At 41.5% G+C, this 12,929-nt stretch overlaps 2 protein-coding genes across 4 annotated transcripts; both read left to right on the plus strand.

Moving 5' to 3' along the window:
• Positions 1-4,850: 4,850 nt before the first annotated feature.
• On the plus strand, positions 4,851-7,361 carry LOC124665280. 3 transcript variants are annotated; one of them, XM_047202701.1, is made up of 4 exons: positions 4,851-4,865; positions 5,151-5,370; positions 5,613-5,659; positions 6,971-7,361. In XM_047202701.1, the coding sequence occupies exons 2-4, from the start codon at positions 5,298-5,300 to the stop codon at positions 7,100-7,102; spliced, it is 252 nt and encodes an 83-aa protein (XP_047058657.1). In that variant the 5' UTR covers positions 4,851-4,865; positions 5,151-5,297; the 3' UTR covers positions 7,103-7,361. The 3 variants fall into 3 exon arrangements, with proteins under 3 accessions (XP_047058657.1, XP_047058656.1, XP_047058658.1); XM_047202700.1 differs by lacking the exon at positions 4,851-4,865 and having other exon boundaries at positions 6,968-7,361; XM_047202702.1 differs by lacking the exon at positions 4,851-4,865 and having other exon boundaries at positions 6,974-7,361.
• A 1,531-nt stretch (positions 7,362-8,892) lies between these two features.
• On the plus strand, positions 8,893-12,709 carry LOC124660200. The gene is made up of 4 exons (XM_047197994.1): positions 8,893-9,005; positions 10,395-10,839; positions 11,227-11,261; positions 11,388-12,709. The coding sequence occupies exons 2-4, from the start codon at positions 10,515-10,517 to the stop codon at positions 12,309-12,311; spliced, it is 1,284 nt and encodes a 427-aa protein (XP_047053950.1). The 5' UTR covers positions 8,893-9,005; positions 10,395-10,514; the 3' UTR covers positions 12,312-12,709.
• Positions 12,710-12,929: the final 220 nt, after the last annotated feature.

Consider the following 12,929-nt stretch of genomic DNA (forward strand, 5'->3'; position numbering starts at 1 on the left):
TGGGACTACAAACTATACTCCATTTAACCAACCGATATTTCTTTTTCGTTGTCCCCTTGCCAAAGAATCTGGATCGATAATAATCAGTTTATGCAGAATTCCTTTTGGTAGGATGAAAGAATGATAACATATACGGTACCATATTAGTTAGTGCTTGAATTAATGAGTACCAATCTTCCACCCGGGGACAACAATTTACCTTTCCAACTGCGGCGTTTTTGTAATCTTTCTTCCACTAATTTCCATTCCGCAATTGTCGAGTCTCCGATAGTGAATCGGAATACCCAAATAGCGAATCGGAAATTGGCCTTGCCCACAACCAAATAACTACGTATACGAGCTACATCGTCTTGGGCATCACTTAGAGCGGGAATAATTCACTTTTATGGAAGTTAATTTTCAGTCTGATAATTGCTCAAAAGCTGCTAAAATTAATTTCAGATTTGAGCTTTTTCAAGATCATGATCCATAAACGGGGAATTGTATCATCGGCGTATTGGGGGGATAGATAAGCCACCATCAACCAGATGTGGAATCACACCTTCAATCTGACCATCAGAACTTGGCTCTCTCTATGAGTACCATCAACATATCCGCTACGATGTTAAATAACACCCGGAGATAGCGGATCTCCACAGCGTAACCCTTTTCGTGTTTGGAAGTAGTGTCCGGTGTCATCATTAACCCGGATTGCAACACTACCTCCATACACGAAGTCATAGTAGGCTCGCCACTCGGGCGAAAAACCTTTCATCTGAGTGTCTGTTGAAGGAAAGACCATTTAACTTTATCATACGTCTTCTCAAAATCAAGCTTTAAAATAACCCCATTTTAATTTCTTAGAATGCATCTCATGTACCGTCTCATGCAAAGCCGCCACTCCATCAAGGATATTACGTCCTTGCATAAAGGCTATGCACGATGGTAAAACAGCATGATCTGTAAATCAATAAGTCTAATGGTGGCCACTTTCGTAGAAAATCTTGAAACTTACATTTAATAGGCAAATGGGTCTATATTGTTGGACCAGTCTACGCCTCATTAATTTTTCGGTAACAAAGATAACTTCACCAAAATTTAGAGCGAGAAATAATTCTGGTTGTCGATGCGTAAATCGAACAAGTCTAGAAGGTCCGATTTAATAGTATCCCAGGAAAGTCTGATACTTCTGCTTTGGAAACCCTGCTCTGGACCGATTGCGTTGTGGCATTCACCATTTGGAAGACTGCCCTTCTTAACCTCTTCCTCGGTTATAAGGTCGCTGGTTGAGCGAGCCGTCCTCATTCGCAAGCAGAAACTTGGGGTACATCATCCGGTTAAGTCCTCGTTAGAGAGAGAAAGTACTCCTCAGGAGGACTGAACATACCCTTATAATAATTAGTAATGTAAGACTTGAGTTGCTCATGGCCTTCAATCAACCCTTCATCTTGAATAAGAGAGTGAATACGTTTTTTCCGATGTCTCCCATTAGCTAAGCCATGGAAATACCGCGTATTCGAGTCTCCTTCCAAGATGAATTGAGCTTTGGATCGTTGATCCCATTTGAGCTCCTCTTCGCGAAGAAGACCCACCATCTGTTCATTGGATTGATTTTTAAGCTCAATCTCATGTGTAGACAAGGGTCTAGTCTCCGCAACAGCCTCAAGCTCATCAATCACAGTTGATAAGCGAGACTTTTCTTTTTTAAGAATACCAGCCGTATGGGCAGCCCAACCAGAGAGATGTTTGCACATAGAACGCATTTTATTATTCCATCTCAAAATGGGCGTGCTCCCCCCGACCGGTCTATCCCAAACCCTTTTAACCATATCATGAAATCCCTCTCGATATAACCAGCCAAGTTCAAATTTGAACGGCCGCTTACAAACGGGTGAGGGATTCCCGGTGGTTAAAAGGATGGGAGCGTGGTCAGACAGTCTTTCAATACGTTCTAGTGCACGGACTGACACCAGAGGGTATTTATTTTCCCATTCGGTATCCATCAACACGCGATCTAGTTTCTCGTATGTGGGCTCCGGCAAGCTGTTCGCCCAAGTAAACTGTCGACCAATCATAAACACCTCTCTTAAATCAAGGCTATCAATGACGGCGTTGAACAAGAAAGGCCAATGACCATCAAAGCGGCCTTTACTTTTCTCATGAGGAAACCTCAACAAATTAAAATCACCTCCGATTAAAATCGGGTAAGGATTATCCTTTGTAAGGTTTACCAACTCACGTAAAAAGTCAGCCTTAAACTCTTCTTGGGCGGCACCATACACAGTAACCAGACTCCACACGAAACCGTCGCTTTATTCTGAATGTCGAGCTTAATATGATACTCTCCATCGAGAACTAGTCAAGACGGTCATGGTGTCTATGCGGACGCCAAGTAAAATGCCTCCTGACCTACCTCGTGGCGGGCGAGAGAACCACTGAAAGTTAATCCCGCCCAGACAAACGGTCGAGAAAACTTTGAGAGAAATCTCGCCTACCGTCTCCGATATAGCAAGAAAATCTAAATCATAATCTCTACAACCATCAGCAATGTGGGAATGCTTAGCCAAGTCGCAAAGACCTCTGCTATTCCGGAACATGCCATTCATCGAGAAACTATTTTAGATTTAGAGTTCTTGCCATACCTACGAGATTTCTTTCTAGCCGATGATCGAGAACCACGTTCGGACGCTTGTAAATCAGAACTAAGCTCCGCGTGTTCTCTATGATGAACACGTCCACCAACACTAGTAGAAAACCTCTCATCCATCTAAGCCATTGGTACCGGTTCCCTTACGAACCGGTACCAATGGGGCCATTTGTACCGGTTTGAGGGCTCAGGTGGGCGAGGAGCTTTGGTACCGGTTTGGGAGGGGCTTTCGCATCGGTTCGTGTTAGGAACCGGTACGAAAGGTCTTCGGCCAAAATTCAGACGCGTGGTGGGGCCCGGGCTGGACCTTTGGTACCGGTTCGTAGCACGAACCGGTACCAAAGGGTACCCAGCCATATCAAATCGCTCAGATCGCCCGAGCCCCCTGCTGTGGCTCTCATTTTTCTCTTCTTCCTCACACTCTAAATTTTTCTCCACCTCTCACACTCCAATAATCTTTATTTTTCTCCACCATTTTAACAAGATTAACGACCTCCATCTATCCAAGGGTTAGCAATATCATCCTTTCTTCCGGCGTTCCTAATTTAGCTCATTTCTTTGGTAGTTTAACTCGTACTATTTTTCTAGTGCTAGCAAGGTGTTTGATGAAATGCCTAAGTTAGGGATTTTACTTTTTTTATAATCAATTTGAGCTGAAATTATGGTATATTTAGAGTTCTTGCCATACCTACGAGATTTCTTTCTAGCCGATGATCGAGAACCACGTTCGGACGCTTGTAAATCAGAACTAAGCTCCCCGTGTTCTCTATGATGAACACGTCCACCAATATTCTCGTTCGATTAGATAGTAATCTATGAACAGACAGGTCATCCATCCGCAGAGACCGGATTTCCTTCTATCTGAATCATTCCGCCCATCAACTCAACAAATTCAACTTTATGGCCACCAGCTAGCTAGACTAACTTCCCCTATATACACATATTCTCCAAGCCAGACATTTTCTTCATATGATCATGTCTCAGAATCAACTACACATTCTGTGTGCACCTACAACCTACACCTCAGCATGCATGCGCATAACTTGTTTCTCCTAGCTAGTCGCCGCAGTAAACTTATTCAACAAAAAACTTTGTAAAAGTTGGTACCAATTAGTTTGCTTTATCACCACAGATATACATACACTTTAAACAAGGCTAGACTAGTTCTATATTTTACTGACTTTAAAGAGGAAAGTTGCATGCACGGCCTCTTTATCCTCCACTAGTTAGCTCCAGTTGTCTTCATCTACTGCCCCCTAACCCGATTTAGTGGAACATAATATTTCGAAAACAATAAAGCAGTTCCCCACTAGCTAGGCGCGCATCTCCTTTAATCCCACTGTCTATGCAAAGTCTCTGAATTTGGATTACTTTACACCATGGCCCATAAGGTTGACTGTTAAGCAGTACTAGCTGAATGATTTTATTCTTCTCACAGTGCCCCTACATGCCCTCCACTCCACATATCATTGCGTGCACTCCCCAGTAATGTAACTATTAAAAGTGCATCAGCACTAGCAGTACCGCCTATCCCGTTCGAAAATAGTACATTTGAAAATATATGCATGGTACCCTAAAAATTAAAAGGTGTAAGCAATTTTCTCTTACTTTGGTTATATATTAACGTTTACAAGTCATTTGGCCAAGGCGAAATTAGTACCAGTAGATATTTCACCATGTTTTTTTCTCACATATCACATTTACTAGCATACTCATACAAAGTGATTGGTGTTTCAAACGTTGGACATTGGAGATCATGGGAATTACTTCATATCTAGCTTTTTTTTCGAAACGGGCGCATCACGCCCCAGCCTCTGCATACTTCATATCTAGCTAAAAATGTAAGAGTATGAATAGTGAAAAAAGCTGGAGTTACCATAATTCTATATGCCTGCATGCCGGAAAAGTAATTAGCTAGTCAGGCTTTTTACCATCTGCAGCTCATCATAGTTTGAACCATAAGTAAACTATGACCGTTGGTGCTCGGCATGTTGCGTGCATGGCTGTCGCTTGTATGGCCATCAAACACCACTACGGCAGGTCTCTGACCAATGTCCACCACTCTTGAGGAGCTACTATAATTAAGCATTATACACACAAAATTCCTTCATACCTAATAAGGATATTCTAACCTCTTATTAACTTGTGGCACCTACCGTCACAGAGTTGAACAACAACCAGTCTCTCAGTTGGATCTCGATCGTTTTCATGACATTGTTCGAAAGAAGAAAATAATACGGTATGCCGTTATTACACTCCAAGAATGAATATGGTATATAGATTATAAATTTGCATGGTCTGTTGCTTTAGCTTCTGGGGCTAGCCAGGCTGCACCAGCAAGTCTAATGTGATGATGACTACAAGGCCCTGAAAAATTCCATAAGGAAAGCTCTGACCCATGCCTTTAATCTCCACTTTTGATTTTTATAAGCAGCAGACTCCACTGAGATTCACATCCCCATCATGCATGCCCCAGACAAATAGTATTATAGTTAACAATACTAAATCCATTCTGTTCTTGCAGACAACTAACATCTGCAGGGTGCTGGTTCCTTTGTGTCCAAACCAAGGAAAGCCTCTCCTCCTTCTCTCTCCTGCCATTGCCTTCTGGCTCTCCTCTATTCAAGCTGAGGAAAAGGTAGCTGCATGCTCTCCTTGCCGAGCCGGCGCCATGGAGGCCAACAAACCAAGCTACTATCTCTTCGCCGCTGTCTTTGCGGCACTCCTTCTGTCCTCCATGGCTGGTTAGCTAGAGCTCCACATGGTTATTGCCTTTTTTTAGTTAGGTCATGAATGTGCTTTTGTTTTCTAGTCCTTCTATCCTCCATGGCTGGTTAGCTAGAGCTCCACATGGTTATTGCATTTCTTTTTAGTTAGGTCATGAATGTGTTTTTTTTCTAATCCTATGTTAGTTCTTGTGCATCAGAGAAATATTGGTTGCATCACTTTATTCATGTTGTGATTCTTTGGAGTTTGTTTGATGCAGGCGCGCCAAGGAAGCTTCTTAATGAAGATCATGCAGGATCGACGATGGTATATAAATCACCCAGCTAGATCATTGAATATGTATTCTTTGATTTTTTATATTTCTGCAGTTATATTCCCTTGTAGCTAGCTAGAAATGATGTTCTTAATTTCTGGCATAAAGAAACAGAACATTGTGAGAAAGCTTGATTGAATTTTATTTAAGAAGAAGAAGGATTCTGTGATAAATCAATTCTTTATTTTTTATCCCATCCCCTTTTGATCTGAAGAGCACAGATATTAATAGGACATATGCAACCAAATTGTTTAGGTAGGCATTAGACCGATCGATGCAGTTTCTCCATACATGGGTTTTTCTATGCATCAATCCATGAATTAACTCCGGAGTGAATACCCCCTACTTTCACACTTTTGACATGAATTACCCTCACTTAGTGTTTTTCAAATTTTACCCCTTCTAAGATTTTCACGACGGTCTGCCTGTAGGTCATGATCGTCAGGTAGACGTGGCATGCCACAACATAGTTTCCCTCCTGGTATATTTGCTTCCTGAGCTTCACTTCCTATGACCCGAACCAGCCCAAACAAAGCGATACACTTTCACTAAATGGGATAATCCAAATAACAATATCCTAAATGAGTTAATTCATGTAAAAAATGTGAAAACGAATGTATAAACGAAATTCACTCTTAATTCCTACATGTAAGTCAAACCACCTTTTTTTACGGGTTGATTACTTAGAAGTTAGAACAAACCCTTTGAGATTTTGTAATAACCATAACCATCAGAACCAATCCATTCATTGTCATTTGGATATGTCACTTTCTCAAATCCTTCGAGTCAAATATATAGAGGTTTCAGCTAAATCTACATGCACCTTCATTAATATATAGGCACTTGGGTACAAAGTAACTGACGTTATAGGTTTCTCCATAAAATTGTGCTAATATCTATCATCAAATCTATATAGTAAAAAAAAATATTAGGATGAATCTAATGACAGATGTTGATATACATTCTATAAACTTGGTCATACTTAAAATAATTTGCTTATGACAACTCAAGAACTTCATTTAATTCGAAACAGAGATAGTATGTCGGCTTGAATTAGCGCAGCACTATGAGATATGCATGTGTACATGCATTCATACGGTCGACCATTTGTAATATTATACTGTAATATAATCTATTACATGTAAAGTTGCTAACTTAATATACATTTTCTCTTGTTAATTAGTTTTGTATGCGTGAATTAGTCAGTAGTAGTTTTTTTTTTTGCACTACTACTTAGTTGAGCCTTGTGCAATGTATGAGTGCATATGACATGACATGACACACCAGACTCATTCATGCATCAGCAGGATGGCGACGATGTGTTGGTGGTGGTGCACGGCGGGAGAATCCTCAGGCAGGTGAAGACGAACGACTATGGGTCCTACGACCCAACTCCGACCATGGCGAAGCCTCACTTCAAGGACATACCTAACTGATTAACCGGCCATCTACATATCTGAGATCGACGGCTGGATGTATACTGCTGCTACGTGCTTCAACTATCAAGATCTTGACCGATGGCCGGGTTAATGATCCCACACATATATGGGAAAGTATGATATGCCCTACATATTATTTTGTCCTCAATAAATCTCGTCTCATGTATATCAATGAGCGACACGCGCGTGGAACATATATATTTGTATGTATGTACACTTGTATTTTGTGGATATATACACGGTCGTGTGCATTCTTGTCTGCATGGTACATACTATATGTTAATCATTCATGCATATTTGCACCGTAGTGCCTATGTCTACCGAGTTTTGGCATCAAGATGAATTATGATATTCTTGCTTGGTATGATTATTATATTCATGTTTCATTTGACAACCATCTTTTGGCTATCAATATGTGACAAGACTAGTGGCAGTGATTGCGAAAGCATATAAGATATGTACATGACTGTCCTTCTTAAGAGTAACAACAGAGAACTGAGGTCAAACCATTTCAGCTCCTTTCATGGATTATTGTAGCATAGAAATAATATAGCTCGTGGAACAAAACTGAGCTTAATCACCTTGTGGCTTGTGCATCTCTATGCATATGATTTTTGTGGCATATTGGCATGATACCAAATCTGATATGTAGAATTCATATCCTACACTGATCTTCTATTTCCTGGAAAAATATTCCTACCAGCTTAAGTGTAGTATCGAATCCAAACCTTTTCTTATTGCAACTCTGCAAGTTAATGCTACCGCACCATGGGTTTAACAAGTTCCTCGAAACAAAACAAAAAAAAACGTCATGGCATTCGGAATTCTTGTTTAGATAGGCATACCTGATGAAAAGCAGATGCGTTTTGTGAGGAGCACGAAGAGCTCGTTTCTCCGAGTGAAGTTTTCAATACGTAATTTTTTTTTCAGTATTTGTGATACTTCAGTTAGTTTTCAGAACCACCGTATTACTTGGAACCAAACGCCTTGAAGCATATTCAATACTTCATCACTTTTGGAAACCAAAGTATTCCCAGAATACTTGAAAAAAACTGAGCTCCCAAACGAATAGTATCGAATCTAAACTACTCCCTCCGGTCCATGGGTTTAACAAGTCCTCAAAACTCCACACAATTTTTTTTTTTTTGACCTTAACTCCACACAATTTTTTCCCGTCAAAACAAACAAGAAAACGTCATGGCATTCGAAATTCTTGTTTAGACAGCCATACCTGGGCCGTCCATATGCACTACCGGGCCGATCCCTTGTCCCATGTCAGTAGATTCGGTCAAAAAAAAAAATGATGCGCAGAAGCAGGCTGACGGCCCTTTTTGTTTTTGAGATGGTGACGGCCCTTTCAACAGCTTGGGCCAGCGGGCGAGGACGAGGCCCCGTAAACGGCTGACCGCACACTACGGCCGACATGCGCGAGTCAGCGAGTGAACGTCCCACTCGTTTCGCTTCGCGTCGTTGAAATTTCCCCGGAGCAGAAACGCGCCACGCGTACCACTGCGCGCCCGACACGAGAGCTGCAGCAGTCAATGCGCGTGGGCCCGGATCCGCTAAGCGCGGGCCCGGGCCGTGTGTAGGTGTAGGAAGCTCGGGTGGCCGGAGAGTTTTCTTTTCTTTTGCACCCGGCAGACTCGCGTCGCGGAAGAGGAAACAAACCATTTCCCACCAGTCTTCCTACCCACTCCTCACCTCACATACCCCACGCGCTCCCCTCTCCTCGCCTCCGCGTCTCCCGGCCCTAACCCTAGCCCCCCGCCAACGGCGACGGCGTCGGCCTCGCGAGATCTGGCCCGGGCCTCCGTCGGATTCCGTGTCGGTGGAGCTGCGGCCGCGATTTTGTGCCCGCTCCAGCCTCAGGATCGGGGCTGAATTCACGCCTAGGTTCCAGGTAATTTCTGGAAAATTCAGATTCGATTGTGGCTGCTGGGTGGAAATTGGCGAATTGGGTGCCATTTTTCTGTGGGGAGTTGGGGGATCGACGAGCTTAGGATTATTTATATTTATATGCTGTGATGCAAACTTGGAAAATTTTAATTTGTGCGCCTCGGCTTAGTCTTGTCCGAATCCAGAAATTACTGATAGGGTGTATGATTTACATAGTTTAAACCGTAGGAGTTAATCAAATACTATGATGGAAAGCCACCGATTGTTACATTGAAACACAGAGATCGAGTGTTTTTATTTTCACACTTCTGAATAAATTACAGTCTCACACTTCTATTTTGCATGATTGGTCTCAGCTGGTATGTTCATGCCTGATTTATTTACTGCAAAATCTATCTAGTGTACAGTAACCATCAGTTTTACAGGATTCTTATGTTATGCTTGCCATTGTGACTTCTGATACCCAAGGAAAATGTATTCTACATGCCATTCAGCCTTTTTGTTCTATCATTCATGGTTTTGCATGCACACAAATACTGGATGCGCATGTTCGTGTGTTGCACATGAGGAATAAGTTCTCTTTTAGGCGTGTGTTGGTTTTGGAATATTTTGCTATTGCTGCCTAAAATGCCTTGCTTCATATAATTGTTCTGAAAGTTGTTAACCTTCCTGGCCAATTGCCACCAAAATAATTTATGCAAGCATCTTTTTCGTATCAATGGTGTATGGGTTATTATTAGATACTTGTTGGCTAGCTCCTTGGTGAAGTTAATAGATTTGCGGTAGCCTACCGATGTTCAGAAGGTTGTTAATATAATACACCCTCCGATCGATATTAAGTTTAAGTGTCACAAACTTAGTACAAAAGTTTTACTAACTTAGTACTAAATCTCCGACACTTATTATGGATCGGAGGGAGTAACATAAATCACCCAAACTTGCATGAGCTACAGGCACTCACATGTTCAGAAAACACACTAGGTTTTTGCATGCACAATACCTTACTTTTAATAGTACGAATTTGTATGTATATGATCTCGTACACTCCACAAATTCAACAGGACAATTAAATTCGGAACCCTCCAGCATTTCTTTCTGGATTGAGGGCAAATACACAATTGTCCCAAGTCAAGAGTTTGGCTCTCTCAAATTTAATTAATAGTTGAACAATGGTCCTATATTTTCTTAAATCAACTCGCTTATGATGCTTCTTATCTTCTTTGCTTCTGGCTGAGGTTGCTTTTTTTTCGGAGTTGTACCCATCGTGAATCTCTCAATGCCTTCAATACAACTTAGGGTGTCCCCACATGTAACATAATAGCATTATCTATTTTTCTTTGAAGTTAAATCTTTCTTTAGTTGTTTGAAGTCTCTCATTGTCTTGCCGTTTCAGCTCGGGAGAGTGAACATGCTATCTATGACTTATAATTTTTCATCACATGGATGAATTCTGAAGATTGGTTGTGTACAAGTCAAGGCATTCAGGGACATTGATTTCTTCTCCGCAATTATTATGGGGGCTAATTGTTGCATAGCTGCCAAGGAGAGGCCTGAGCCATCTGTAGCTTCAGTTGAAGTTTCGGTATACAGGACAAGACACTCACCATCATGGAGCTTCCGGTGGGACAACCGCACACACATAGAAGATATAATGGAAAACGCTACACTGTTTTCCAATCACAGTAGTGGAAGCATTCGGCCAGAACTAAAGAGTGGTTCTGTTGCGCCAACTGAAGGCCATCACAATGAGGATAGCCTTTCTGACGTTCGTGTGGTCAAATGGCAAAAATCTGACAAGAAGATGGAAGCATTCAAACGCTTGAAATCTGTTCCTCGAGGTAATCAAAATTGCCGTTCTATGTTTTCATTTTGTCATCTGCTTCTTTATGTGGTTTCCTTTTGGATTTATTATTACTGCCTGGGTAGTTATGGTGGTCACATTGTTTTATAAAATATGTATATTGTAGGACAAGAAAATGAAGCTCCTTGTGGGCTGGAAATATTGCATGAATAATGTTACATTGAAAGACATTTTTACCCTAGTACTAGCATTTTTTGCTTCTGTGCACTCGAGGGCATTCGTGCTTGCATTTTTTTTTTCACTGGATATTTGTCACGTGTAGAATATTAGGAAGTGAAAGGAAATTAGTTCTCTTTGATATCAGAATTCACGCTTTACTAAAGAAATGAACAAGTTCTCATTGATATCCATTTCATGTTTCCAGGTGTTCAATCTACAGCAAACAGTTCACCCCTTGAGGTATGCACTATTTAGTATTACAGCTATATTCATTTCCGAACCTTGTTCTCTTGTTTTCCAAATGTTATGTAAGAATAAACAGTCATTACTTATGGTTCTTTCATCGACCAAAACTTATTTGTGTAGGCAAATTCCTGCAAGTCGTTAGACATGGTAACTGTTGCTTCAGACATAAAGACATCAAAGTCCCTTCCTTCAACGCCACCCATAGTATCCAGAGCAGATCCTTCGTCCTCTAGGTGTCATTCTCTTCATGTGGACTCCTTTTCAATGAGGAAAGCTCGTCGATCACCTGGACATCAGCTATGTAGGCAGATCTCGGACACCAAGATCCCATCTCTCAAGTCTTTCAATGAGAGTAGCTATGTGGAAGAAAGGCCATCAAGTTCCATGCTCTCTGCCTGCAGCAATGATACATTTGCAGGAGGTTCACAACATGGTGGGTCATCTGATGGGTGGTCAACTCGCACATTTTCTGACTTGGTGGCCTCATCTCAAAGAGACCGGTGGTCAGTTGACAGTGAGCTTTTTGGCTCCATCACCAGTAAAACAGCTAGATCAAATGATTCACATGCTACTGCCCCCTCTCCTGACCAAGGGATTTGCAAGCTGTGCTTAAAGCTATTAAAGGAGCGGTCTACATGGAGTGCTCATGAGCTGGGAGTCGTTGCTGTTTTATTCTGTGGCCATGCATACCATGCAAACTGTTTGGATAGTATAACTGTGGAGAGTGAGAAATTTGACCCTCCATGTCCTGTATGCACACATGGTGAGAAGGGTACAGCAAAACTTTTTGGTAAGTTGGACTCAAAGATTAAGAGCAGGAAATCTAAAAACTTGATGTCAGATACTGATATAGATAGGAGCTCTAAGCACCAGAAGAAAAGTATGAGAGAACCCAGGTTAGGTACAAGTTCTAGTATGAAGGATTCATTCCGTCGACCATTTTTGCGGAGGCACTTTTCAATTGGTTCTCGACCACCAAGATCGATGTTGGGGAGCGAGCCAACAGGAAAAAAAGGCTTCTGGGCACGACACTGGAGAGAATAGCCAGCTGCACATCATCAATGCAGTTAGTATCTTCGTATGTATTTTTACTCCATAAATTCAATGCCGATAACTCTTTGCGTGCAAAGTGAGCCTCCTGAGCGAGCAAGGATAGGAGTCAAAGATTCATATTGTAAGTTTCAGTACTTTTCATCAAAGCACACTTCGTGCTAAACAAATTTAGTGAGACTAGGAGCTGTCTTATACTTATGGGCATGGATTATTGCGGTCTTACTTCGCTACCAGGCAATGTAATAGAATAGAAATGGGAATAGTCTCCCAGGCCAGATTTAAAGGTTTAAATCTGCTATGATATATTGTTACCTTTCCATTCTCTTTTGTAATATTCGTTGCCAGTTCAAATACATATAATATGAAAATTGTAGCATCAGTTCTTTGCACTTTGCAGAACAGACATCTGTTGAAACAATAGAATTTTAGACTAAAGAGGCAGTAGTTCATCTGGTGATGAGCTATCTCTCCTATTCGTGAGACAGCTGGTTCACTCACTTCATTGGACCTTTTCATTACAGCGTTGTGCACTTTGACTAGTTTGTTTTGAACTGACAAATCACGGATAGGAGAGATAGCTGTAATACTACATTTTTTTGGGGAACCTAA

This window comes from Lolium rigidum, chromosome 6 (assembly GCF_022539505.1).
Source record: "Lolium rigidum isolate FL_2022 chromosome 6, APGP_CSIRO_Lrig_0.1, whole genome shotgun sequence".
In the NCBI taxonomy this organism is placed as follows: Eukaryota; Viridiplantae; Streptophyta; class Magnoliopsida; order Poales; family Poaceae; genus Lolium; species Lolium rigidum.